This window comes from Petromyzon marinus, chromosome 25 (assembly GCF_048934315.1).
Source record: "Petromyzon marinus isolate PM22_M1 ecotype Great Lakes invasive population chromosome 25, UKy_Petmar_22M1.pri1.0, whole genome shotgun sequence".
Lineage (NCBI taxonomy): Eukaryota > Metazoa > Chordata > Hyperoartia > Petromyzontiformes > Petromyzontidae > Petromyzon > Petromyzon marinus.
The window spans coordinates 8,947,953-8,975,936 of record NC_133691.1 but is presented as its reverse complement, the minus strand read 5'-3'; the positions used below and the strand labels follow the sequence as shown (position 1 = coordinate 8,975,936).

Genomic DNA, 27,984 nt, shown 5'->3' with positions numbered 1-27,984 from the left:
CCGCCACCCGACACAGCCAATTAGTTGAGGTTTGTCACGTAAACAAAACGTGCCAATTCGTTACCAGTAAAGCACACCGGTGTGTTGGGGAGTGAACCCACAAATGAAATATGTTGTGTTCACGTGAAAAACCTTACTAACTGGCTGTGTCGGGTGGTGGCGGGTTTAACGACACATTTATATTATTGGCGATCTAACCGGAACAAAAACCAATATCATCGATATTGGCCGCGAAAGCCTACTGCGTGTAAAACTAACCGTACATATGTTTTACGTAGCGCACGTTACAGACGGAGACGCTATCTATATATACATGCTGTGCATAGAACGCCCATGCAGAATTCCAAATGCAAGATTATCACGAAGACTCAATTAACCCAACAGCGACGAACAACATCCACCGGCACACACATCCATAGCAATGACGTCAAATCCCGCAATTCACAACGAGTCGCGATGACGTCATTCGCTCGCCGTCACCGCCCTCCCCCCGCCCGCGGGAAGTTCGTGTCCACGCGCCGATGACGTCGAGGCGCGTATCCCTGGGCGACCGCCCGCGGAGTTTCCAACCCCCACCCCCCGTTGCCATGACGACCACGATGGCGGAGCGCGACGCGGAGAGCGCGGCCGAGGAGGAGGAGGAGGCCGCGCCGCCTCGCGCCGACTCGCTCGAGGAGCCGCTGCCGCAGCGCGTACTCGGCCTGCAGTGAGTAGCCGGGGTGGCGGGGGTGGTGGGGGTGGTAGCGGCTCGCACAGAGCGGGACTGCCGACACAGAGAGAGAGAGAGGAGAGAGAGGGCCCCCCCCTCCCGCCACCCAAGGGAAAGACCCCCAAGGGAGAGAGAGGGACCCCCCAAGGGAGAGGGACCCCCCACAGGAGAGAGAGGGACCCCCCACGGGAGAGAGAGGGACCCCCCAAGGGAGAGGGACCCCCCACAGAAGAGAGAGAGACCCCCCGAGGGAGAGGGGCCCCCCACAGGAGAGAGAGGGACCCCCCACGGGAGAGAGAGGGACCCCCCAAGGGAGAGGGACCCCCCACAGAAGAGAGAGGGACCCCCCACGGGAGAGAGAGGGACCCCCCCAAGGGAGAGAGAGGGACGCCCCAAGGGAGAGAAAGGGACCCCCCAAGGGAGAGAGAGGGACCCCGCACGGAGAGAGAGGGACCCCCCAAGGGAGAGGGACCCCCCACAGGAGAGAGAGGGACCCCCACGGGAGAGAGAGGGACCCCCCACGGGAGAGAGAGGGACCCCCCACGGGAGAGAGAGGGACCCCCCAAGGGAGAGAGAGGGACCCCCCACGGGAGAGAGAGGGACCCCCCAAGGGAGAGGGACCCCCCACGTTAGAGAGAGGGACCCCCCACGGGAGAGAGAGGGACCCTCCAAGGGAGAGAGAGGGACCCCCCACAGGAGAGAGAGGGACCCCCCACGGGAGAGAGAGGGACCCCCCACGGGAGAGAGAGGGACCCCCCACGGGAGATAGAGGGACCACCCACGGGAGAGAGAGGGACCCCCAAGGGAGAGGGATCCCCCCACGGGAGAGAGAGGGACCCCCAAAGGGAGAGAGACCCCCCACAGGAGAGAGAGGGACCCCCCACGGGAGAGAGAGAGGGACCCCCCAAGGGAGAGGGACCCCCAGGGGACAGCGACAGAGAGACCACAAGAGAGAGAGACTCCAGGTCAGTGTTCTTCACTCATTTTTAGAGGGTGGCCACTTTTGCCGATAAGACATCGGTGTGAGGGCCGCCGCACATTTCAGACCATTGGGTATCATTGGGTTTGTCAGCAGCATGATGATGATGGGGAAGTGTGTTCACACGTTGTGCATTGTCGGGGGCCGCACTCAAGGCCACCAGGGGCCCCCAGTAACCCGCGGGCCTTGCACTGATGACCACTGCTCTAAAGGGAGAGAGACCGCAAGAGACAGAGAGGAAGCAAGGGAAAGAGTGGGGCTCCCAAGAATGAGTGAGACCGCGCAGGGACAGGGAGAGACACCAAAAGAGAGAGAGACACCCTTCTCGAATGCCTTGTTTATTCCAGTGTGCAGCCAAGGGTTTTGTTTTCCACATGTACAGTACTGGGTTTGGCAATTCACTGTGTTATATGGGGATAGTTACATTTGTTTATATATCTATGGAGTAGCAACATAATATATAACTGCCAAATCACAGGGTTTGTCATCACATCACATGGGAAGTGGCATTTGACAGTTGTCAACCCAATGGATCTTCTTTGGTTTGGCACATTGGCCTCAAAGAATGCGGGGATTTTCCCGTATGAAACGTCTATGTTGTGCTCAGTAGTGAAAAGCATTCGCTCCAGACGTGTACACCCATGATAAAGTATACAGATCCACACCGTGTAATGGAACTCATTAAAAACATGTTGGTCAAATCTCATTCCAAATGTGACCTGCCAAGCGAGCACTCACACTCCCATGAGTAATCCTTGCAACTATATTTCCTTCTTGAGCCCTAAAAATGAATTGCAATATGAATACACCATCAGAAATATTACATGGAAATTATATTATTTCGGACAGAGTATGATGGTAACTTCTAGATATCTTTGGGACATCTCTCACAATGTATCCCTAGAATGTACTTTGGTTTTGCAGCTTCAAAGTAAAGTTTTGACTTCTCAATTCGGTGAGACGGGGGCTAGTATTATGATCATCTGTAAAATATACCCAATATTTCTGACACAGCAGTAGTCTAATCCACATTCACTTGTAACAGCTCCTTCCTGTGTAATTGTTGTTGGTGATATATGTCGGTCAAAAGCACAGCCCAATAACTTAAACTTTACCCATCTGCTTTTTGCCTTTTATGTAGGCAAACAAATGAAGTCCTGCTTGCAGAGACGGAGATGTTTGAGAAATACTTTAACCGTTTGGATCCCAAAGATTTAAACAGCACTCCTTCTCAGGGTCCTACACCCACCACTTCAATGCAGGACCTGCAGGTCAGTATGCAATGTAACGTGCATCATCTATATATCAGTGGTGATATATTGCACATGGACAAAAAAAGCGAGTTTTATTTTCTTTGCAGCATGATTGATGAAAACACTTAAAAGTGTTTCGCAAGTTGAGAGGGCTAGCCACTGAACTGAGCAACTGTAGTAATTGGAATCACAAAGTTTATGGTTGCAGAACAACATTTGGCAGTGTTGTTGTGTTTTCCAAGTGCAAAAGGGGAAAACTAGAAATATTATGTCCACAACTGTAATTGACAGAACAATTTTGACGAGAAAATGAGAACAACCCGGTTCTACACTATTTCACGCTGTGATTGGAGTAAATTTACGGATAGCATATACTATATATCTCCATCAGCCATGATCTATTCACTGCTGGATGAAGGCCCTCTCAAGCCATTGCCATCTCTCAAGGACTCGGATTACAACAATCCAACTAGCTCGTGCAGTCAATAAGATTTATATATGTACATATTTTCTTATGCTTTCAATAGAAAATCCAGTGATTGAATCTAAATATTATTTTTGAGTACTCCATTCAGATATTTCATCAATTCCTTCATTTTTATATTTGGGGTACTCAGGGAAACAACATATACGGGACAATAACACTCAATCCACACATTAGTAATCTATTTGTTGCACTACCATCTCCTAGCCACCTCAGAGCCCAACAGGTAAGCAGTCTCACACCTCCACTGTACTGGATTACAGATGTCCATCACTGCTATGAAGTTTCTGTCGATTATAAATGTAACTATCAGATCATGTTAAACTGCATTGAAATTCAATCGTAGATATATCTGTACTTAAACTCCCAGACAGTTGATTTTCATTGTAAATGTTGTGGATTTACTCTCCAACACACCGGTGGGCTGAAGTAGTAACTAATTGGCGCGTTGTTTACGTGACAAACCTTACTATTTGTGTCGGGTGGTGGAGGGTTACGACACATTCATACTTACGCGATCAAACCCAAACACCTTTATTATGAATAATATTGTTCGCAAAAGCCTACGTGTTAAACTGATTTTCATTGTTGGGTAATAGATAAAGAATCGACCAACATAACCATGTATTTTTTCGTGTCATTGCAGCATTGATGTTTCTCTAAAATAAACGTATCTGGCAAAACAATATCTGTTTTATTGAATGCCTCTAACCAACGTGCACTCTGCAACCTCCCTCAGACCCGGGGGTTGCGTCGCTCACGGTCGCGAGGCAGTTCGACTGACCGACCGCTGCGGCTTACGGCGGCACAGAAGTGCGAGCTGGCACAGACTGAACTGGAGCAGCTGCGGGCCGAGCTGTTGCGTACGGGCGTGGAGGCTGAGCAAGTCCTCGACACCTACAAGGTCGTACTCGGCATCAAGTGTCTGACCTCACTCTACTCAGGTTTGGCAGTTGGCAGCATCAGGTTTACCAGAACTTTTGGCCACAGTACGTAAGTGCGTATGGCAAACTTCTTTCGCGCCGTACGTAGTCAACCGTGCTAATCAGACCCGTGCTGAGCCAGCCTTGCGTTTTCTCATTAGATACCGGGTTGTTTTTCCACTGCAGAAGCCGAGCCATGCCGCTGATGTTACGCGGAATTCACGGTGATGTTTGTTGCTGGCCGTTTGACATATTTGGGTATTTGGGCCTTTTCTGAGCAATAGTACAAAAAAACATAAAAAATTTAAAAGTTCTGCAAATGAGAGTACTGTATATCAAATTTGTGCTTTAGTTAAGCAAACCATAATTTCCTGTGTATTATGTATGTATTCGACATTCACCTCAGGTTATTCTGCAGGAAGATGCCATTGTGACATGGAGTGGTTCGGTGTGCTGGTTATGTGCCATTTGTGTCTGGTGTGGAGGTCAGGCCACAATGGAAGAGGCAGACATTAGGCTGACAGAGTTCAGGAGGGCACAAGTGGAGTTCGAGCGCGATATCCTTAAGACCAAGACGGGCACTTGCAAGGGACGAGCTGGTGCCGGAGGGCTGGCTCGACTGCCGGCCGACAAGATCCTGCACTACATGGAAGACAGGATTCGTGCTCGGGTACGGCCACGCGCATCCTGCACTTCACCTTCCTAGACTTTAGCACACGGCTGCGAATGTCCTCAGACACCTCACAAAAATATAACGGTGGCTAATGGATTTGAGTCGTCCCTCTGTCGTTTCTCGGATGCACCGCTGCGGTTGGTTTGTGCGTTGTTGCGATGGGCTTACGGCCGGAATTTGATCCAACGTGACCGTTATTTTTCGTGCACAATTTTGTTCCGATAGGAAAATTGAGAAGAGCTTGTATTTTGTCAGCAAGAGGTAAATTCCAGCAATCTACAAGCGTCTCCCTGCCTAAGCGAGCGATGGGATCGTACTCACTTCTGTTGGTGGCCCTGAGCCAATGGGGGAAATGCCACATTGCTTTAGTGGGAGCCAGATACCCCCCATATGCTACCCATTGTTGATCTCCCTTCCCACAAAGTGTGAATCAACTTTTTATTGCCTGGGGGGATAATGAGCTGTGCCAACAACTGACTAGGATTTGACCTCGCCACTCTTTCATTGCAAACACTTTGAGCAGAGGGCTGCCTGGCCAAATACGAATGAAGAGGTGGGGCTTAACATTGTGGCCTGTTCGCTGTGAAATTAAATTCATAATGAGGAATGAGCTCAGGATTCACGTTTTCAAGTGACCCCAAGGTGACCTGCAGTAACTTGTTTATTAGGATAACAGTGGTCTGTGTTGGTAGTGGTACACAAGTAAAACCATTTTTGACCACGTTCAGCCTTAATTCTGCCTTTAAGCAATAACATATTTATTGATTCAAATTTTCGTCATTTTCCCCTTCGTCCAATTGCCCTTAAAAGGAGCCATTGCCTGAAACATTTGTCTGCTATATAATTGTTTTCTGTTTTAAGATAGTGTTAGTGATGGATGTGCTTCGTTATATTTCTTTGTTGAAACATTACCACGGATAAATATAATTGCTCATTGCACATCCATGGAGAGAATTCTTTTTCTAAATGTAATTTAGATGACAATAGGTACAATAATGGTACTGATTCAAATCATCTTTCATTGAGGTAAACTGAAGGAATATATCTGTTGTATTGTGTTGTTAATTTCATAAAATACACGCTGTGGGGGTGGCTCTGCATTGGTGTGTAGTGTGTTTGATATCGCATTGTTTGCCGATTAATATTCTCTTTGTCAACAAAGGTATTGTAAAAGTGATTCATGTTTTTGCAGCTTCGCCTTGAGTCTAAGCCCTAGGGTGGGTCGTGTATGATGAAGAATGTTGAGGGTCATTTGCCTGAAAGTTTGCACTGTCTGGAGCCTGTGGCTGGGAGCAAGCTAAACTTTTTTGTGATAAATCTAACAAAAACGTTCACGTTGTTTTCAGTACCTCAAGGACTGCAATTGTAGTGCTCAACGAGATTCAGCCTGAGGCCACGTGACCTATTCGTAGTGAGACAATGACTGCCTCCCTGCACTCACACACCAGATTGTCTCATTATTCACTTATTTGTGACGATATTGCCACGGTCATTGCTTTCACAGCTAGCAAATGTCATTCTCCCAAGACTTGCAGCACTTTTTTAACCCACTCTGGTTCGACATCTCATACATACCATATGGCTCTTAGTGCATGCAGAAATATGTATGCTACTTCATTTTTCCCCACGCTCATGTTATTCTTACGTATGGCAATATGCTCAGGAGCTAAATGGCATTGTTGAGATCCGCTAGCCATGAGAGGGCATCAGGAGTTCGTTCGTGTAGTATTGCGATTTCTTCATTAAAGGAGTGCAGACTACAGTGCTTCATAGTTGCATGGCCACAATTGCACAACTGTGACTTGTGTATTTTTATTTTCCACATGTGAAGGAGATGTGGCTCCGATTAGCACGGTTGGCTACATACGGTGTGAAAGAAGTTCAATATACATACACGTTGCGCATCGACCTCGTGATGTTCTGATGCAGTTGCTGAATCCATCGCCAGTGTTTTCGAGGAGGAATGTCAAAGCCGCGGGGTGCGATGTTTGGACCTCGAATGTGGTAGTTTATTCTGGACATCCACGTTGTTCCACTCTGTTCGCCAGAAATCTTCTGGATCTGGCTGAGATTCTACGATAGAGACAGCACGACCCCAGAAGGGGGATTGGGACTTGAGTTTGCTGCGAGGTAAACTGCTGAGGTCATGGTCGATGATGGTTGTAGGTGGTTGTCGTTGACAAGAAAACGTGTGAACTCCCTTGCAGTTTGCACGTCTCTGCGGATATTTGGTGGCAGAACGTTCACCAGGACAGCGAGCCAGGGGGGTTGGTTTCAGTGTCCCGGTTATGATGCGCATCAAGTTATTCACTCTCATAAGACATTCAATTAACTTGATGCATCTGTATTTTCTCAAAGTCACAAAGTTATGTTAATTTTTTTCCCCCCGTTACTCTCAGGGTGTTATTTCTTGCAGTCCTTCGGCCAAGAGACTGAATGTAAACACCACCTACTGAGCCTGCATGTTTGAGAAGTTCCGAAATTCAGATCGCAGTCACGCACGAGTCACTATCTGCTGCTGTGTGCTATGTCGGCAGGATACGCTGATAGAGAAACTGCGTTTAAGGAATGGAAGCCTGAAGATTCAAAACAAGAAGATGCTCCTCCAGCTACAGCAGGTCAGACATTGATTAATTTCCCCTAAAATCCTCAACGTTGTGACCTCACACTGCAATCGCTTACTTGCACGTATACACTAGGCCCAAAGGAAACTTCCTTGCAAATGCAATCAACTGCTGTATGTAGAAAGACGGTGATTTAGGAGACGGTTTATGTTTCCTCAGTTACAATTCATTAACATACTCACACTTTATTAAATGTGTAAGGGATGCCGAGAGGTGAAACCTATTCGGAAATTAAATCAATATACACTAACGATGTCTAACGGCTCCTCCTCGTGATTTTGAATAGCGTGCTCACCTATCATTGGTGAGGAGCTATCATGGGGACAGCTAACATAGGGGATACACAAATCGGATTTGAAGGTGGAGAACAATCAAGTCGGATTGGTTGTCAAGGGAAAACTAAATGGAAATGAGGGGGTCGGTTGGGAGACTGTTAGGGGAAGTGAATGGGATTTGTGGAGAGTCATGGAACGTTTTGGAAACGGATTGAGAAGAGGATAAAAGTATAATTAGAAGGGATGGTGCCTGACTGGAATGATGCACTGATGTGTGACGTGCTGTGCGGAATATGGGATCAAGACCGAGTTCAAGACTCACACTACTGGGAAATCCTTTACAAACACATCGGACTAATGCAGTCACCTGTTATATTCACCGAACTGTCGTTTATCTGGTTGGGAAATACATCGTTTCACTCTTGGCGAATGCGTAACTTCAACATTGCTAAAGAGCCTGGGTGGCTGCATAACCTACTGGTTCGAGTAGTTGCCACTTAGCAATGTTGACAATGCAAATATAACCATTGCAAGTTGTCTGGTTATCAGTTTGGGAAGACAAGTCTCGCTCATGTCCCATTTTTAAACAGCCAGTGCTATGTGTGGGATACGCCGTGTCTGCAGAAGGAGGAGATGGGAGAGGCTCTACATGAGGTAGACTTCAGCCAGCTGCAGATTGAGAACAATCAATTTGTGGAGAAAATTGACGAGAGGAACCAGGACATGCTGAGGCTGAAACTCACGGCGGCCAGCACATTGCAAGTCCTCAACTCCTACAAGGTATGGCACTGGGGTGCAAGGGGTGGCACTGGGGTGCAAGGGGTGGCACTGGGGTGCAAGGGGTGGCACTGGGGTGCAAGGGGTGGCACTGGGGTGCAAGGGGTGGCACTGGGGTGCAAGGGGTGGCACTGGGGTGCAAGGGGTGGCACTGGGGTGCAAGGGGTGGCACTGGGGTGCAAGGGGTGGCACTGGAGTGCAAGGGGTGGCACTGGGGTGCAAGGGGTGGCACTGGGGTGCAAGGGGTGGCACTGGGGTGCAAGGGGTGGCATTGGGGTGCAAGGAGTGGCACTGGGGTGCAAGGGGTGGCACTGGGGTGCAAGGGGTGGCACTTGGGGTGCAAGGGGTGGCACTGGAGTACAAGGGGTGGCACTGGAGTGCAAGGGGTGGCACTGGAGTGCAAGGGGTGGCACTTGGGGTGCAAGGGGTGGCACTGGGGTGCAAGGGGTGGCACTGGAGTACAAGGGGTGGCACTGGGGTGCAAGGGGTGGCACTGGGGTGCAAGGGGTGGCACTGGAGTGCAAGGGGTGGCACTGGGGGGCAAGGGGTGGCACTGGAGTGCAAGGGGTGGCACTGGGGTGCAAGGGGTGGCACTGGGGTGCAAGGGGTGGCACTGGGGTGCAAGGGGTGGCACTTGGGGTGCAAGGGGTGGCACTGGGGTGCAAGGGGTGGCACTGGAGTGCAAGGGGTGGCACTGGAGTGCAAGGGGTGGCACTGGAGTGCAAGGGGTGGCACTGGAGTGCAAGGGGTGGCACTGGGTGCAAGGGGTGGCACTGGAGTGCAAGGGGTGGCACTGGGGTGCAAGGGGTGGCACTGGGGTGCAAGGGGTGGCACTGGAGTACAAGGGGTGGCACTGGAGTGCAAGGGGTGGCACTGGAGTGCAAGGGGTGGCACTGGGGTGCAAGGGGTGGCACTTGAGTGCAAGGGGTGGCACTGGAGTGCAAGGGGTGGCACTGGGGTGCAAGGGGTGGCACTTGAGTGCAAGGGGTGGCACTGGAGTGCAAGGGGTGGCACTGGGGTGCAAGGGGTGGCACTGGGGTGCAAGGGGTGGCACTGGAGTACAAGGGGTGGCACTGGAGTGCAAGGGGTGGCACTGGAGTGCAAGGGGTGGCACTGGGGTGCAAGGGGTGGCACTGGAGTACAAGGGGTGGCACTGGAGTACAAGGGGTGGCACTGGAGTGCAAGGGGTGGCACTGGAGTGCAAGGGGTGGCACTGGAGTGCAAGGGGTGGCACTGGGGTGCAAGGGGTGGCACTGGGGTGCAAGGGGTGGCACTGGAGTGCAAGGGGTGGCACTGGAGTGCAAGGGGTGGCACTGGAGTGCAAGGGGTGGCACTGGAGTGCAAGGGGTGGCACTGGAGTGCAAATGATGAAAAATAATCACTCATAATATTGGCTGGAACACCCACAAGTTAAATTATTTGTAAGCCTTATAATTTGAGTCACAGTCAGCCCTAGCCATGTCTTTACATGACACTGACATTGTATTAAAGTGTATGGGAGTGACCTTGCAGCATAACTGTCAACTCCTTATCAGTGCCCTACCTTATTACAGACGCATTCAGACCTTATTGGTCACCTCGTGTCCTTATAAATCTCAACGTTCGTCCTACAAAGTCCCATCACAAGGGAGAACACAAACAAATAGACGAAACAATGTTTTGTTGTTGCCCGAATCGAAACGGCTGTATGCCGCATGGACCTGAAAACTAAATTTCCCTGTACAAGGATACGGGGTAAACCGTGTGGGTTGACAGGTATGTCATAGCCACGTTGCTTGAAGACCATAATGATGTACTTGTAACTTTAACATTTTTTTTTTCTCTTTAACACACCTTCAAATGTGTGTCATACAGTCCGAGACGTACGGCCTCGGTGTGCAACTGCAAGAGCCGCTTGTTTTTTTTCCCGTTGCGTCGTTCTTTAATCGACACCTCTAGGCAGCTGGTGACAGCAACACTCTCGTGACATGGGGCAAGGAAGCGATGATGCTCACCACGAGACGCATGTGAGGCAGTTAAAACGGCAGGAATAACAGTTGGACGATAAGTGGACACGTGTTCTCTTGTGAAAAAATAAGAATAGGTTTTTTACCCTTTCTGGCGATAAAACAGCTGTGTTAAGATGATCAAACAGCAAATAGAAACCTTTTCCAAGGAATCAAGTCTGCATTAACCACACACAGTACTTGTGGTGAACATGCAAACAAACATACTCTTGTATAGTCATGTAGAAGGGAAACAATAAAATAATAAAAATACTAAACAATAAAATTATCACGACGTTTCGACTGCAACACAAGCAATCATCATCAGGTGTGAAAACCACAGCAAGAAAATGTTCTTATTTTATTGTTTCCCTTCTACGTGACTTTACCGAAAGAACCAAGAATATGAATCCCTGCAGTCACGAAAGCTTTAAATAAAAAAATACTCCGGTTATATAAGCAATGTCTTTGAAACTGATTGGTCTACACCAGAGACAGCTTTCAAAGGGGCCTAGTCTCACCAGTGTCAGACCAGACAACACTAAAAGGCGAACAGTACAAAGACAATGCCACTATCAGGACATTTCTAGATTGGGGTGATGTAAGAATACTTTGATACTGGCAAAAAAGGTTCCATTTTGTACACGTTTCCTTGGTTGCACTCCGTTAATGTGCAACCTTTAACTGTACTATGAGCTGTTAGTCAGCAAGCCTCTTCCTCTCTACATCAGAAGCAGAATCTTTATTTAGACTGAAGGAATCCGATGAGCTATAAAGCTCTCTTTCACAGATGTCCAGTTAGGGGCAGGTCAGCATGTTACAACAACAAGCAATACAAAAAAAAACCGATCAGAGTGCATGGCCTCACAGTGCAATAAGCCCGGCACAGACACCGTTACCATCGTAGGGGTGAACGTGCGATGTTTATGTCGCGTGCTCCGCGCGTCTTTGTTGCGTTAAGCATATTACGGTTACGCATGGCGTCTCATTTGTGGTCACAGAAAAAACTGAACCTGCTTATGGAGGAGGCTCGGGCCATGGAGCGTGACATTGCTTCTCGGCAGGAGATGCTCAAGAGCATCGACGTGGAGACCGTGGCGGTGGAGGAAGTGAGTATCTTCACATTATGCATGGCAGTGGGCATAAGTTCATCATTCCACCCTGCAGCACACAGTTAAACATCGTGTTTCTAGCCAACGTCGAGATGACGGGGTGGGAGATGGGCAACATCAGGATTCGGATTGAACTGAGAATTGTGGCTCAAGGGGTTTATGCTTAAATAGTAGACAAATATATCTCGGGGTTAGCTGTGTGCCTTACTAGGTGGCCATCTTATGTTAATTGAGTTGTCTCTGGGGTGAATGAGCAGGAGAGGATGAAGGCAGAACGTCTGAACAGGCAACTGCGGGCACAGCTGTCTGAGTTCCGTGTCCCTCCCGTGATGGAATACGTGCAGCACAAGGCCCAGTTGCTGGACTTGCAGAATGAAGTGTGCAGCTGGGAGCGTAAAGTGGAGATTGCAAAGGTGAGTGCATGTCTTAACACACTTGTTCATTAAAAAACACTAATAGCTCCTCCCTGGTATTGGTCCAGGTGCGTACCAGCTCAGTTGGTTGTCGATATTAGGCATTTACAAAGGCCTTGAACAAGCAGCTTACTGGAGATGCACCAAAAGTCATTCCAAGATTCCACACAACAGAGTAACATTTCATCTCATCCACATTGTGTTCAACCACCACACTGCAGGTCACAACAACTCACCCACTCACCACACTGCAGGTCATGACAACTCACCCACTCACCACACTGCAGGTCACAACTTACCCACTCACCACACTGCAGGTCATTACAACTTACTCGCCCACTCACCACACTGCAGGTCACAACTTACTCACCCACTCACCACACTGCAGGTCACAACTTACCCACTCACCACACTGCAGGTCACAACTTACTCACCCACTCACCACTCTGCAGGTCACAACTTACTCACCCACTCACCACACTGCAGGTCACAACTTACTCACCCACTCACCACACTGCAGGTCATTACAACTTACTCACCCACTCACCACACTGCAGGTCATTACAACTTACTCACCCACTCACCACACTGCAGGTCACAACTTACTCACCCACTAACCACACTGCAGGTCATTACAACTTACTCACCCACTCACCACACTGCAGGTCACAACTTACTCACCCACTAACCACACTGCAGGTCATTACAACTTACTCACCCACTCACCACTCTGCAGGTCACAACTTACTCACCCACTAACCACACTGCAGGTCATTACAACTTACTCACCCACTCACCACTCTGCAGGTCACAACTTACTCACCCACTCACCACACTGCAGGTCATTACAATTTACTCACCCACTCACCACTCTGCAGGTCACAACTTACTCACCCACTAACCACACTGCAGGTCATTACAACTTACTCACCCACGCACCACTCTGCAGGTCACAACTTACTCACCCACTCACCACACTGCACGTCACAACTTACTCACCCACTCACCACACTGCAGGTCATTACAACTTACTCAACCACTTACCACACTGCAGGTCACAACATTTATCTGATTCGTCTCTCCCATCGCCTCTTTTGACAAGCTCTTATAACCTTGCTCGATTCCAGAAACATGTAACTTGTATATATAATAACTAGTGCTATATATTTGCTGACCGCTTGTTGCCTTGAAGCCTGTGCTTATCAACTGTGCTTTGTATTGTGTTTGTATGTGCAGCAAGAAGGCATAGTAGGGGGCACAGGTTGTGCATCGGCCAGTCAACTCGGTCAGTCAACCCATGGCACCTAGCTCTGTCCCATGACCTCCTGCCAGCGGGCGTTCGCCACTTCACATAGCCTTAAAGTGCACATAGCCTGGCACAATCGCCTTGGTGATGTCACCCCCACTTAGTGGTGAATGGTGGTTATATATAGTACGCATGTGTGAATTTTTACTTGTGTACATAGACCTGCGTGTGGATGTTTCACGTATGTAGCTTTGTTTGTTAAGCCTATTTGTGTAAATTTATTTACATGGGCACTGTCCAAGTGTGTGCGCGTGCCCTGGTGTGTCTGCTATCATTATGATTATGTGCAGTAAGATGCGTTGATAAACTGTTTATATTTGTTAACAGATGCAACTAAAGGCTCACAACAGCACCTGGAAAAGGCTGAAAACAGCCAGCGCTCAGCACAAGGACTATCCAGTGCCAGACTCGGCACACTGGCTCTAAATAATACTCATCACAGCACCTCCCCAGATAATAAATTGGGACAGATCCACTGGCGGAGCCAGTGGGGGGAAGGGGGTGGGATGCAATGTGCCCCCCCAATGATCCGATCGAAATCCCTCATTTCGATCGGATCATTGGGGTTTATTAGTAATAAATCGGCATTTTGCGACTGCCACTGTGTAGCATATTATTACGTGCCAGGGACTCTATGAGATGATAGGACAATAGTCTGAGTCCATAATTGGCAATAAGTAACGGCAAAGCAGTTATAAGTGACTCACAGAATTGTGCGCAGTTGCGTATACAGTACACGACTTCCCTGAAGGCAAACACCTTCAGCGAGCATGATGCCGATCACACAACGCGGTTCGAATTCGACCCTCGATCGATGGCTGTGCCATCGCCGCACACGCGTCGAATAAAAAGCAAGGGACAAGTCCTTACTAACTCCTATCATTTTTCATTGCTGGAGGGGTTGCCCCCCTACCTGAAAATCCTGGCTCCGCCATTGGACAGATCACCTATTTTCCTGCAAGATTATCCCTCGGGTTGCACCTTGTTCACAGTCTCAGGTAATGTGGCAATTCACAATTGATGTTTGGGTTAGGCTACGTAATGACTTGACCAAATTTGTGTCGTAAGACCCTCCACCACCCGACATGGACAAAAAAATTTAGTCGCGTGTGTATCAGCGGCTGTTGTTTCGGCTCGCTCACCGGTGAGTCGAAGAACAATTATCACGACCAAACTCAGAGGCAATTAGTTGCGTTTCACTTGAAACTGCATCAAGCATCTTCAGGGCAAGATCCAGAGAGAATAAAATGCAGGTCATTCAATTTTAACCCAAAAATAAATTAATTTGCAGAGAAAATCTACATATTAGGATGTGGGAAATTAGTAAGTTTTATTCTGTGTTAAAAAAACTAGCAAGTGCAGCATTTAATGCAGACTCGATATGAGCTGCTTGTAAATTGAAATGAAAATGTAATTGTATTACAACATGTTAAGCTGTTTTTTTGTGCACTGACTCCCGAATGAAATTAATGTATCGTGACAGTAAATCATTTATTGCAGTTACATTGAGTTTAATTTTATGGGCAAATGTTAATGAGGTAGGTCGATGCTCATTGAGATTAACATCTTTCAATGCAATAATATCAAGGAAGAAAAAAACATGCATATGCGAGGATTCTGTAACACGATCCAACAGTTGACTTCAGGAGTATTTAAATTGCGATAATGGATCATCTTGATCAGTTATTATGCCTCCGTGTTTGACAGCCTGGCAGAGAAAATACATTAACACTTTCAACCAGAGTTGAAAAGCATAAAAATAATCCCCCCCCCCAAAATGACAAAAAAATATATACTTACAAATATGTTAACTAGTCCATGCAGAAAATAAAAAAGAAGAATCAGACTACACTGGTGCAGAATGTAATATAGCTTGACAGAAGATGCAATATTATCCGTAACTTGGACAATCCACACTGACCTTTATCCACATTTGTTTTGAGGTTTTGGATTATGAAAAAAAAATGAAGGTAAATTATATTTAAATAACTACATTAAGTTACCTGTGTGACAAATATGAGACCTTGCTCTATCAGATGCCGATGACTTAAAACAGGCAATACATTTACCTGGGTAAACTAACGGATCTCCAAGAACATGTTTGCACGAGAGTTGATACTAGATTTGAAGCTTTCGTGACTGCAGGAATCCATACTCTTTGGTTCTTTCGGTAAAGTCACGTAGGTAGAAAAATAAAAGTAAAATAAAAAATATTTAATAATAAATAATATATTTTTTTCTCTTCTACCTACGTGACTTTACCGAAAGAGCCAGAGAGTAGAGTTGGGACTCCTTTAAAACGTGTTATATAAACACACTGACTCGACCAAGCTTCCGGAAGTGAGTTATCCAATACGTTCTACCTTTTAGCTGCAAATGATTTCCTAATCAAACCACAATTGCGCATACATAATAAAAAATATATTTTATAAGTGCATTCACAGAATAATATCAAGATGTTGTCATGCTTCCATTTCAGTTACTGACAAATGGTAGTCATTTGCAGATGTCATTGCCCTGCCCCCACCATTCCATGATGGGTTAAGCTTTTGCTTGTAAGACACCACTTTAAAACTGACTGGGTATTTTCTTTCGACCATTGTGGAATCAGCTTATCAGCTTCCACTACAATGAGTTTTCATGGCATTTTATTAAACGTACATTACACGGTAATGTCAGGAAGGCATTGTGTGTTACAATTGTATTGTTTCCTGACCGCAAAAACATAGGAGGCAGGTTTCCATTGTAATACAAATACAAACATACCAGAGCTTGCATTAAAAACTCTGCATTTACTGAAAGCAAACAGGGAATGTGGATTGTCGTCTTCTTGTGCCTCTGGAGTTGCGTAATGTCTGAGGGTACAACATCTCCATCATAGCTACCCGCTGCAGAATATTCCATCCCCGGTTTCCCAGGACCTTGCCCTCACACGATTTTCACAATGCAGCCATGCAGTCTCGAAACCCCATTTTGGAAACATGTTGCAGTTTCCACCGGGTTCGATTCCCAACTCGGGCGCCTACCTCTGAGGAGTGTGTAGGTTCTCCCTGTCTTGCATTGGATGTGCTCTGTGTTCTCTGGTTTCCTCCCATAGATGACGATCATAGACATACAATGCAACTTTATTAGTCAAAACATCATAATGCTGAAACATTACATGCAAATTACTCAATTGGGATTACACACAGCAACATCAGCACCTACTGCAAAAAAACGTCTTGAGGCCTACCAGTTACGCTGTGTTTTTTTTTAGCTATGGGAGGAAACTGGAAACCCCAGAGGAAACCCATTCAGAACAGGGGGAGGACATAAAAAACTCAACTCAGAAAGGCGCCCGAGGCGGGAATTGAACCCAGGTGCTTCTTGCCATGAGGCACAACGAGCGTTACCACTGTGTCAACCCTTCCACCCGAATCAATCGCAAGCAGCTGCCCAGAGAAGAACCTCGGATCTCAGCAGTGCCAGCTCAGCATGCGTACCTCTTGAGCCACCGGGCCCACTTCTTGAAATGATGTTTTAATAACCTTACACTTTTATAAAAATCCAAGTTCCCTTAGACACATTTAACAATGTGCGACTGGTGAAAGCCGGCATGTGCCACCAATGGTCTGAAGCAGAAGGCTCGCGGTATCGGGAGTTGACAGAGCAGCATGGGTGCAGATAGTAAAGAAGTGTACCTGCCCTCAACATCTAGCAATATGGCGAATTCCACTCACAACGTAAAAAAATATAACAAAACATTTCAACAAGCATTTTAGTCACTTTAATTGGACTTTATAACGACAAAATGCAGAGGGAGATAACTTTGGTTTAAACACAAACGGTGTGCAATACGAGACACAACTGGAGCATAACCAACACAGTACGGCAGCTTGGATGAACTTTCTGGAGCTACCGTCGACTTTCCACGTGGCTCCACTTGAAGCCAAGGAGGGTGCATTCAGCGATGTCCTCACTGTGTTGAGATCACCGCTTCCCCCAGCTGTGGTCCGCAAGGCCAACGGGAAGTGGTCTCGGTGACGCGGTCACGGATGCTGCAATTTTTAATTTAGAAAAAAAATGTGTGTTGGTGCATGGTGCTCCGCAAAGATTTGGTTGGGAACCACTGGCTTCGAAGCGTCCGATGCAATTGATGCCTGAATATTTCACGGGTTATTCAAAGGTTACTTTTAGGGATTTAGGACCGAAAGACTGCACCCTCCCTTCACCGCAATGGAGCCAAGTTGGTGCGCGAGTAACACTCTCGCGTCTCACACAAGTGTCGAGGTTAGATAAGTAAGCAGAACCAAATGATATACTTCTCCAATCATGCTGTACTACGTTTCTAAACAATAATGTTAATAATAGAACGATTCTAAAATAAACTTAAGATGTAATTTGACATCAATATTAATCATCAATCTTGGTCAAGCTACTGCTGAATGAATGCCTCCCCTCAACCCTCCACCATCTCTTACGATCCCACAATATAACATCGATAAAATTAAGACAATAAAAGAGACATCTTAAAACTAAACACTACCACTTAACATTAAACGAATTAACGGAAAAAACACAAAGTGCATTTGGTTCATGGTCTTAAGACGTTTTGATGATTTGAATGTTACAACGAGCAAACAGAACCTCCACATGGAATGGAAGGTGGCCAAAACACTTTGGGAATGGTACATTGACAGCATTCATATCGATAGAATAACTTTGAGTACTTTAACCACACTAATCATATTTTATATTCCGGTGTTATGTTCCGTAAAACATTAAAAATGAATTAACTCTCACCTGGATGATCGACCGTCGTGAATTAATGTGGCCAATGATACTGCACTCAGAAATAAAACGCCAACAGCCAATCTGTACTTCCCTTGCAATCGGTTTGTCCACCACCGATGTATTATACAGGGTATGGGATGCTTCAGCTCTGAAAGACAAGCTGAGTTTAGCATAATGTTAAGTTCTTTCAGTAAAGTCACTAAATTAAATCACGACGTTTTGGGCACAACACAAGCGCCCGTCACCAAGTGGGACACAACAGTTAGAATCAACTGCTGAACTGGGCAAGAAATCTGCAGTGACGGGCGCTTGTGTTGCACCCGAAACGTTGTGATTTAATTTAGTTGTTTTCATTTTTGTTTTATTTTATTTTTACCTACGTGACTTTACCAAAAGAACCAAAGATTATGGATCCTTGCAGTCACGAAAACTTCAAATCTAGAATGAGTTTAGCTTCCTTGACTATCAGCCACATTTCTTGTCACAAGTAAACAGCATTTGGCGCATTTAAATGTCCTTCAATTTATTTTTTCTCCGTGTGTTTATACAGAATGGCTATAAAAGGGTGTAGTTATTCTGGTCACTGCAGCACAGTTTCCTTGACAGGTTACCCATGGCAACAATAAACATCCAGAGGTGAGATCATGCCTTGTACAAAATTATTGCAGGATGTTTTGAAATTATAAATAAATCGCCTTGAAAATGGTCCTCTCAAAATGCTAACATGCGAGTATTAATTTCTTCATGAACAAATTCATGTCAGAAAGGTTATCAGGAAATAAGTCGAGAATGTGATATTTGAGATCCAACTTAAAGATGCTAACCGTAGCAGCAGTGACAGACGCAGCTTAGATTTTCTCAATATCTCGACAAAAATTAAGTGTTACTGTCAGGGATCCAACTGTTTGCCTTACATGTAATAGTGATTTCCAAGCAATGTAATTCTATCAATATTGTTCTATTTTAGAAAATCTATCGTACTAATCCCCGCAACCGAAATGAAATATTTACCGTGGGAAATACAACCGCTTTAAATTCAAGCACAACTGGGCATTTCTAGAGGAAGTTTTGAAGCCCCGCTGTTCGTGATCGACCCACCAAGGAGTGGTTGAGGGGAATGCCAAATGGCTCGGCCGTGTAAGGCCGAGAGATTTAAAAACCACGTTTAAACTAATAGGTCTTTGTAGTATCCTGAAACTCATTTTAATAGACCCTTGGCTCAAAGTTTGACTTAAATATCCCTTTGCTATTGTACAGTTTGAACACAGCAGCGGATAGTGACCATTCTGAGGAAATTATAATGTCACAGGAAAGACTGCATCCAATGGTGTTGTTTATCCAGCAGGTCAGGTCAGGTCTTTACATGGTAGAGCGTCTTTCTCCATGGCAATGTGTATATAAACACCCGCAGCGTTTGGTGAAAGAGCCCACGCACAAGACCCAGTCAAAGCCCCTGAGATCACCCGGGTGGAGTCGGCTCGTGGCCGGGGGTCCAGTTGAGGGATTGCGGAAATGTCATTAACCCCACTGCGTAGGTGTTCACGGTGGTGCTGGACAGCTCTCCGGATGCGTTTACTGGTTGTTACCACACACGTCCGGCGTGACGCTAGCTCCCTGGCTTCGTGTGAAGAAGAAGAAGAGGGAGCGGCTGCTCCCGGCATGTGAAGCGAAACGTCAAGACGCCTTGCCGGACAACAACAACAACGCAGCCGGGATCCGAGAGCACTCCGCACAGGTGTTACCGACCCAGCCTCTCGTAGTCGTGGCATCAATAACTTTACCATTAAAAAAATAAACAATTCATTTCTCAACCAATAAAGGTCGTCCAAACCTATTTTTAGGACACGTTTTCTTCGGACTTAAAACTTTTTCCCACCTTAAAGTATCAAGAGTTGCTCACAATCACAGCGCTGGTGCGAATAAAAAGCAAGAAACGTGTTCTAATTGGGTTTCAATGCAAGTTAAAACTGGTTCCAAATGTCACGTACCCGAGTGACTACTCGAGGTGGGTTGACGACACGAATATTGAGGCCGTAAAAAACCCTCCACCTTCCCTCCCACCGTTCAATAGAATGGGAATGATTCAGGCTTGCGATCCAAGAATCAATTATTTTCATGTTGTTTGTATCCTGTGTCTCATGTCCCATCTTTTTTTGTACAGTCTTGTGCACTCCATTAGCCTACGTTAATAATTCCCATGAATATTCATAAAATGTCAATCATGTATTTGTGTACACCCCATAAGATGCATGTCTCATGAGATGCTGGGGACCTTAAGCCCACAAGCAAAAACTGGCACCGCATCTTTGCAGTCCATGCAACTAAATTCAAATGGTCAATCACATCTTGCAATTCTTGGATGTTTTAGGCCAAATAATGCGGAAAGGTGATTTCCAATATCCAGCCATTTACAGCTCTCCAGCCATTCACCACTCTCCAGCCCTAACCTATGGCTTCCGTCTACTTCGGGAACATTTAATCTCTTTCTTGCATTGACCCCCTGGTGTTTTCCCCTGTGTCCCCATTTAGTAATTCAGGCCGTATATAAGTTGTCAAAATACAGCGTTTTGTGGTGTTTCTAATATTCAGAAGCTGTACATATTCATTCACTACTACATACGTTGAAGCATTTTAAAATATATATATAGTTTGTGGTCAGAGATTAGTTACATATTACATTCACTTTGACTACACAACCCTACAGAATTTCATGACAGCACTAACGATAGCTGTTGCAACCCTTTTGAAATGTTAACATCAAGTTTTTTGTTTTTTGTTCTGTAACAACTTTCACCCAACGTTTACCGCACGACGCCGATCATGGCGACATGCTCATCAGAAGCAACACAACAAGAAACGTCACGTGGGCTGTCACACTACTGGAAGTGTGCACTGGAGATGCCACACTCATGCGGCGTGGAATGATTTTTTCCAATTATAATGATGCCTGTTCACCCAGGAAAGCGTCGCCGAGGCTCAAGACACTTCTTCAGAAGGGCCTTGGCCAAGTTTCTCACGAAAGGAGCGATGTTGATGCTGTGTTTCCATTCCGAATGAGTCATTTCGAGGGCATATATCAGCACTGGGGATGTTGGCCAATGCCAGTTACATCGCGTGTGGGCTTCGGTCATGAAAGAAACTGCAGAACCCGGAGGAGACCCATGCAGAACAGGGGGAGAACAAACGCCAACACAGACAGACGGCCGAGTTGGGAATTAAACTCGGGCCGCCCTTGTTGCTGTGAGGCGCGACGAGTGCTGCCACCGCACTGACACCCTGTGCCACCCAGGTTGATTGGAGCCTCGCACTGAGGGGTTTTCACCCCTGGAGCCAGGGGTATGCTGCACACATTCGGTAATTTAACCATTCTCTGGGAGTGTACACGTTGTGCTGGCTTACATCACGTACTCAGCAGTGATTTTTTTAAATCAAAATTTCCATTGGAAGTTTACCTGCAATTTTGTAAAAAGTGCTCGTGCAATTTTAGACTCGGTGACTAGGCATTGTACTTCATCACATGTATCGCTTGTTAAGTGGTCAATCCAAATATTTTTGTTGAAATATCAACAAACTTGTTTACTTAAGTAGGATTCCTCTCACCCACGACTTCTGTCATCCATAGGGTCCATGAGAACTCCTATTATTGGCGGCCCCATCGTCACCCACATTTACGTGCCATTATTTACAGAACATAAAATTTGCGGACAATAGGATCCGTGACACTCATCCCCCCCCCCCGCATCGCCGCAGACAACAGGAGCTCAGTCACCAGCCGGGCTCCTGATGCTACACGTTGCTCAGCACCTCGGCGACGAGCTTCTGCAGTGCGGCAGCGCGCATGCGGCCCGTCTCCAGCACCTCGGCGTGGTTGGCCGTCTTCTCGGTCTCGTAGTCCAAGATGGCTTCGTTGGTGATGAGCGAGATGCCGAGCACGCGGAGGCCACAGTGCTTCGCGATCAGCACCTCTGGCACCGTGCTCATGCCTGCACGCACGCACGCGCGCGCGCACACCAGCGTCAACACAGACCACGGGAGACACGGCGGACACCTGACTCGCAAGTGGAAGATCAAAGACGCTCTCCTGTGTGCGACAGCGGCTACGCGTGCAACCATGCACTACCCCAAGCGTGCACGTGACGGCGGAGGGTGGATGGTGTCCACAATTCACCAACTCTTGGACAAAGCAATCGAATGGGCGAATCACCCACAACGGAATCTCTTAAGAATTGCCCTTGATTAGCCATACGAAGGATGAAGACCGGCGTAAAATCTGCAGCGGTAGTCAACTTCCTTGTGAGCAGTGGAGCCAGCTACGCAACCAATACAGGGAGGGGGAGTGCGTGTGTGTGGGGGGAGTGCGTGTGTGTGGGGGGAGTGCGTGTGTGTGGGGGGAGTGCGTGTGTGTGGGGGGAGTAGGAGTGTAGCGGTTAGTGCGCTGCGCTACGAACCCGGCGTCCCGAGTTCGATTCCCCCTCATGGCTAACAACAGTGACGATTAACTGAACCGGTCCTGGATCAGCCCTAGGTAGATTCTGCCTTAAATAAGTACCTGGTGCAGTTGTGTAAACATAGCCACTGGGGGGTCACAGGTCGGACATGGTGCTCGCCACCCACCCCATCGTGTGCCATGCCACCCTTCATAGGTGCTCGCTAACAGCACTTGCCCAAACAGTCTGTTTTAAAGGCTATAGAGGGGATCTTTGTCTTTGTGAATGTTTGTGTGTTAATGGTGGGTGCTCGCTAACAGCTACAGCAGCTAACGAGCACTTAAGGGCAAGTGCCGCTTGTGTGCAGAGGACGAATGCGTTTCGCACGCTCGTCAGCAGGTGGCGGTAGAGAGTTTCCAGATGGCGCTTTTAACGATAACCAAAAGCGGCCAAAAACTGAACCAGTTATTCGATGCAATGGGGAGGGGCGGGCAACCGGTTGCGGCAAAGCTCACCAGCCAACTGAGTACGAGCCCAAACCAACTATCCAACCAGCACCTATCACTCCCATTGACCCTTTTATCAACCCCACCTCCAATGATTTGCCAGGGTCTCTTTTGTCATGTTTGCTTTTGAGGTATTCACAATGTCAGCGCAGCAGCCACGCGAGCGACGAGCGCGCTCATGGCACCTCCAATTGGCACGGTTGGCTACGTACGCTTCGAAAGAAGCTAAAAATGCAACACGTACATACACAGAGGCCCAAGCAACGGACACATGTGGCGACGACCGCCTTACCCACGGCGTCGGCGCCCAGGATGACCATCATGCGGCACTCGGCGATGGACTCGAAGGCCGGGCCGGTATTCATCACGTAGACGCCCTCGCGCAGGAACTCGCCGAAGCCCAGCGTGGTACCCACCTTCTTCGCCAGCGCGCACAACGAGCGGTCGTACGCATCGGAGACGCTCGGGAACCGAGGCCCAAACCTGTCGGGACGCGAGCGATCGTGAGTGTCGCCCGGCCTGATATCCAGCCCGCAACTGTACTCCCGCTGCGCTGATCCCTGCACGGTCACCCCCGCGGTGACCTGGCATCGTGACCTGGCGTCACGTGACCTGGCATCGTAAGAAACGTCACTTGACGTCTGGTGGACGGCGTTTGTTGGCTTGCTCACTACAGGGCATTTGGCTCCCCGGACTTAAATAAGCATTGGATGGCTCTCCGTTTGCAGTCCTGGGCCAGCGAAGGAAATTCCACACTGCCATGGCAAGAGACGGTCTCTCTCCCCAACTACTGTTCATATCCTCCCACACGTTGGTACTTAATGTAATGACCATGTAAAGATGATGGGCTGAAGCAATCACTGCAGATTGTATCAACCTGGTAACCTGCCCACTCTTCAGTTCTCCCATGGGGCAGGAGTGGGGATGCTAAGGGACGTTAGTGGATGCTATGGGACGTTAGTGGATGTTACGGGACGTTAGTGGGTGATTGGTGATGTTGGAAGTTGTGACAGGATGCGATGGGATGTTTTCCTGGCTCTTACTTCTCGATGTTGGGTCCCAGCAGGGGGTTGTTGCCGGCCAGGCCCGGCAGGTTGATGTGGTCGCGAATGATCATGATGTCGCCCACTTTATATTGCTTGTTGAGGCCACCGGCCGCGTTGGTGACGACCATGGTGTCCACGCCGAGCAGCTTGAACACGCGTATGGGGAACGTCACCTGCAGAGAGACGGAGCGAGTGCTCGTAGCCTGTGACGTGTCTGGTGGCGGCTACGCATGTAACCTGTGATCCAGCACTTGTGGAAGCAGCGAGGGTGGGTAACTCGCCAGGAGAAGGCGGAACAGCAAAGTGACAACTAATCTCCATATGACCCTTCTGTACGTGTTATGACTGCCAGGTTGTCTGTTTTATTATGTCAGCCACACAGTTGCAGAACACAGGTCCAAAGGCCGGAAAGGTCAAGTGGCCACTAAAGTTGTAATCGATAAAGAGATAACACGATTCTTGACTTGAGCAAGGTAATTATGCAGTGTGGGGAATGAAGCAGAAGGAGAAGTGTTTGTGACCTGCAATGTGGTGGCTAAATGATTGGGCTATTGAGTGTGTGGGTGACTGCGTTTGGGCAGCGGTGGTGTAGCGGTTAGCAAGCTGTGCTACGAACCTGGCCAACAGAGTTCGATTCCTGCTCACGGTTAACAATATTGACGATTATCTGGACTGGCCTGGGCCTCCCCGATGTTGACTCAGCCTAAAATGAGTACCTGGTGCGGTGTGTAAACATCGCCACTAGGGAGACCAAGGCTGCCAGGCGTGGTGCTGGCCACCCACCCCCTCTCGTGTGCCGTGCCGGCCTTCATCGGTGCTCCCAAACAGTACTTGCCCTAAGTCTATTAAAAGGCTATATGGGGGATATTTATCTTTGTCTGGGTGAGAGTAGTCGAGAGTGGGGGAGTAAGTCAGTTAGCTGTTGTGACCTGAAATGTGCTGGATAAACAATTTGTGGTGGATGAGACAAAATAGTCCATGTCTGGTCGACCGACGTTCACAGGAAACAGTAACCATGTTAATAGCAGTAGCAGCTGTAGAAGAGTGATAAGGAGGCGACTGAGCACCAATGAACGAGTGACCGGAGTGGATTCGCGAGTGCCAGATCATCGGTCGAGCCGACTGCACGATGCAGAGCGGAAGCTGGTGGGGGCGGCACCTTGCTCATGGAATATCCCTCGTACGCGTGGAAGCGCCCCTGCATGCACACGCACGTCTTCCCGCTGAGCTGGCCGAACACGAGGCGTCCCACGTGCCCCTCCACTGCACCCGCAGACACAAAGATAGCGTGACGAGGTGAGCCCCGCAGGAACGCCGAGTCGATGGAGCTCACGCACACGGGGGGCGGGGGGGGTGGAGTCGTGTGCTCGCAAAGAGATGGATTTCTTTATTTGTCTGGGTCAAATCTTGTAATCAAAAGTTCGTCCACTTCCCGTTGTCCAATCAATTCCACATTTTGCACACGTACTCAGATCCGGTGACAATGCATGCCTGCATCAAAATCGGCATCAATTAATCAATTAATTCGCTACTTTAAAGCAATTTACATTTTGTATGGTCGCCTTATCATTTATATATTTGTGTAGGTCAAAAAACGCCACGGTCCCTAAACTGTGGAATCGGCTCACACAAAACGCAGGCGCCGCGTGTCTCAGGCGCCATTGACGTACTTCTTGACCTGAGTTAAACGAAGTTGTTAATAAAACCCGTTGTTTAAAAAAAAAAACTTTTTTAAACGAGTTTATTATTATTTATGTTGTTCACGAGAGCTGGACCACGCTTCAGATTCGATTTTATGTTCAGCCAATACCACTGTTGGCCAAACTTCATGATGTCGACCGACAGAGCTTGGGCGATTGTTGGCGTCAATTCTGGCTGCCTTCAAGTGCCACTCCTCCCAGAGCTGCACCCATTACCTGCAGAGGGCAAGTGGCCAATCCACAAATCAATTGGGATGTGAATACCCAACATCGCTAACGATGACGACGACGACGATGTGGCATACACGATACACACAACGCACTCTACAGTCCCAACGGGCACCGCACGTGGCGTGGACGCCACACGTTGTATCCCGCGTGCGTGCGTGCGTGCATGCGCCCGCCCGCCTGTGCGTGCGTGCGTGCGCGTACGCACCCGTGCTTTGCGGGAAGTTGGGGATGTCGGAGTAGGGGAAGGACTGCTGGTCCTCCAGCATGTCTGCAAGACCGCCCAGGCCCGAGCCCAGCACCATCCCCACCTTTGGCCGGTGTTTGGTTTTCGAGAGCAACCAGTCGGCCGTCACCTTGTAGTCCTCATAGCGGTACCTGACGAGTAGCAACAACACGGGTCGGCGGGGAGCTACACCAACGGTTTGACCAAGCGCAATAATTTGCCCAGGAAAGCCGCGCCGAGTTGCGCGACTCATTTTCAGGAGGGTCCTGCATTGGGTGTTCATTTGAAGGTGTATGCAGCCAATTAATGAGCGTTATTACACGTGGGAGAGAACCCATGCGCATGAGAGGGGGAAACGCTCCATCCCCATGCAGATATAAACAGATGGCGACTGCCTTCTCCTGCTGAGCCAGTACCATTCTTATCACTGTATCAAGATTGAAGACTGTGGTGCATTGATAAGATGTAATATAAGCACATTTCCTGTCATGCATTATTTAACAGATAAGAATAAGGCAAATACAAGGTTAAAATGCAATCCTTTGTTTCAGTGTTTACTCCGGAATTTCGGTTGCAAAGTCAACAGTGCGATGGGTGTCAAAGAATGTCCACTCTTCACTGGATTGTGACTGCACGGTTTATCTCTTAAACTGTGCCACACAGAAAGGGCAGCTGCATCGCGCCAGCTCATTTCCCTTCTTTCCCCGTGAAGTACAGATGTAACAAATGTTATATCAGTGCAGGCTTACGATGGGTACGTTTAATTGTGAATGAACAATTATTTTGCTTCTGATTAGCATGAACATACTGCATGCACTTGGCTCACCGACACCCCGGAGTCACGACCGATTCGACATGCACTACGAACGCGCAAAAATAAATAAGATTCTGGATTCCAACCGTGTTTTTTTTTTCTCGAATCGTGACTAATTCCTGGAATCGAGGGAGGGGTGTGAATTACCAAACGTGCGGAGCTATGGAAGAAGGCAAAGTGGCAGCACACTCATGCAGCCACGGCGTGCTTAGAGGCTTCACCACAAATGGCACAACCTCCCACGTCGCCACGTGTGGTTCACGGTCACGGAGCAAGGCCGACCAAACGGCCGAATGTGGACTCGCGTGCGGGACACAGGGCCACGCACGTGCGAGCTCTCAAAGAGACACCCGACCAGCTCCATCGATATCATGCGTACGTCTCAGACACTTTAAAGATGTAGGTAGTCATTGAAATAATCGTCAAGTGGCTCTTGAGCGCTGCATATCAGCCAGTGAGGACTGTAATTTGTCCACCTATCTGGATAAGATAGACATTGTCGTAATATACCACTGTGCGCGACGTATATACCAGGGCCAGACCAACCAAACATCCTACCCAAGCCGGGATGGCGATGGTATGTTCTTTTGTGTATGTGACAAACCATGGAATGCTTCCATAAACCCACAATTTCCCAAGCTTCAGATAATCACCTTCAAAGTGACGTTATGAGAATGATATTAAAATGTTTACTCTGAAGTGGCCCAATGTGTGGAACTGCCCATCCGGAGCCTTAAACAAACGCACGCAC

General features: G+C 47.9%; 2 protein-coding genes across 5 annotated transcripts in view; one reads left to right on the top strand and one right to left on the bottom strand.

Moving 5' to 3' along the window:
* The first annotated feature begins 546 nt into the window (after positions 1 to 546).
* Positions 547 to 16,319, top strand: CFAP263 (cilia and flagella associated protein 263). The gene is made up of 9 exons (XM_032960295.2): positions 547 to 706; positions 2,830 to 2,959; positions 4,165 to 4,329; positions 4,839 to 5,018; positions 7,559 to 7,639; positions 8,545 to 8,700; positions 11,684 to 11,791; positions 12,052 to 12,207; positions 13,841 to 16,319. The coding sequence occupies exons 1-9, from the start codon at positions 588 to 590 to the stop codon at positions 13,937 to 13,939; spliced, it is 1,194 nt and encodes a 397-aa protein (XP_032816186.1). The 5' UTR covers positions 547 to 587; the 3' UTR covers positions 13,940 to 16,319.
* A 945-nt stretch (positions 16,320 to 17,264) lies between these two features.
* PNP (purine nucleoside phosphorylase) overlaps positions 17,265 to 27,984 on the bottom strand; it is a 44,746-nt gene continuing 34,026 nt past the window's right edge. For all 4 annotated transcript variants that reach the window (XM_076069563.1, XM_032960304.2, XM_032960305.2 and 1 more), the window contains 5 exons: positions 26,402 to 26,571; positions 25,425 to 25,528; positions 24,263 to 24,438; positions 23,512 to 23,702; positions 17,265 to 22,269 (listed from right to left, as the gene is read on the bottom strand). In XM_076069563.1, coding sequence (XP_075925678.1) covers positions 22,073 to 22,269; positions 23,512 to 23,702; positions 24,263 to 24,438; positions 25,425 to 25,528; positions 26,402 to 26,498 — 765 coding nt within the window. In that variant the 5' untranslated portion in view covers positions 26,499 to 26,571 and the 3' untranslated portion in view covers positions 17,265 to 22,072. The remainder of the gene's footprint in view (positions 22,270 to 23,511; positions 23,703 to 24,262; positions 24,439 to 25,424; positions 25,529 to 26,401; positions 26,572 to 27,984) is intronic.

What these genes read in the sequence shown, in the direction of transcription:
- CFAP263 (XM_032960295.2), top strand. Translation starts at nt 588, where the DNA reads ATGACGACCACGATGGCGGAGCGCGACGCGGAGAGCGCGGCCGAGGAG. An exon ending in CTTCAATGCAGGACCTGCAG is followed by an intron (nt 2,960 to 4,164) that starts GTCAGTATGCAA and finishes AACCTCCCTCAG; the next exon opens with ACCCGGGGGTTGCGTCGCTC. An exon ending in TGCTCCTCCAGCTACAGCAG is followed by an intron (nt 7,640 to 8,544) that starts GTCAGACATTGA and finishes CCGTGTCTGCAG; the next exon opens with AAGGAGGAGATGGGAGAGGC.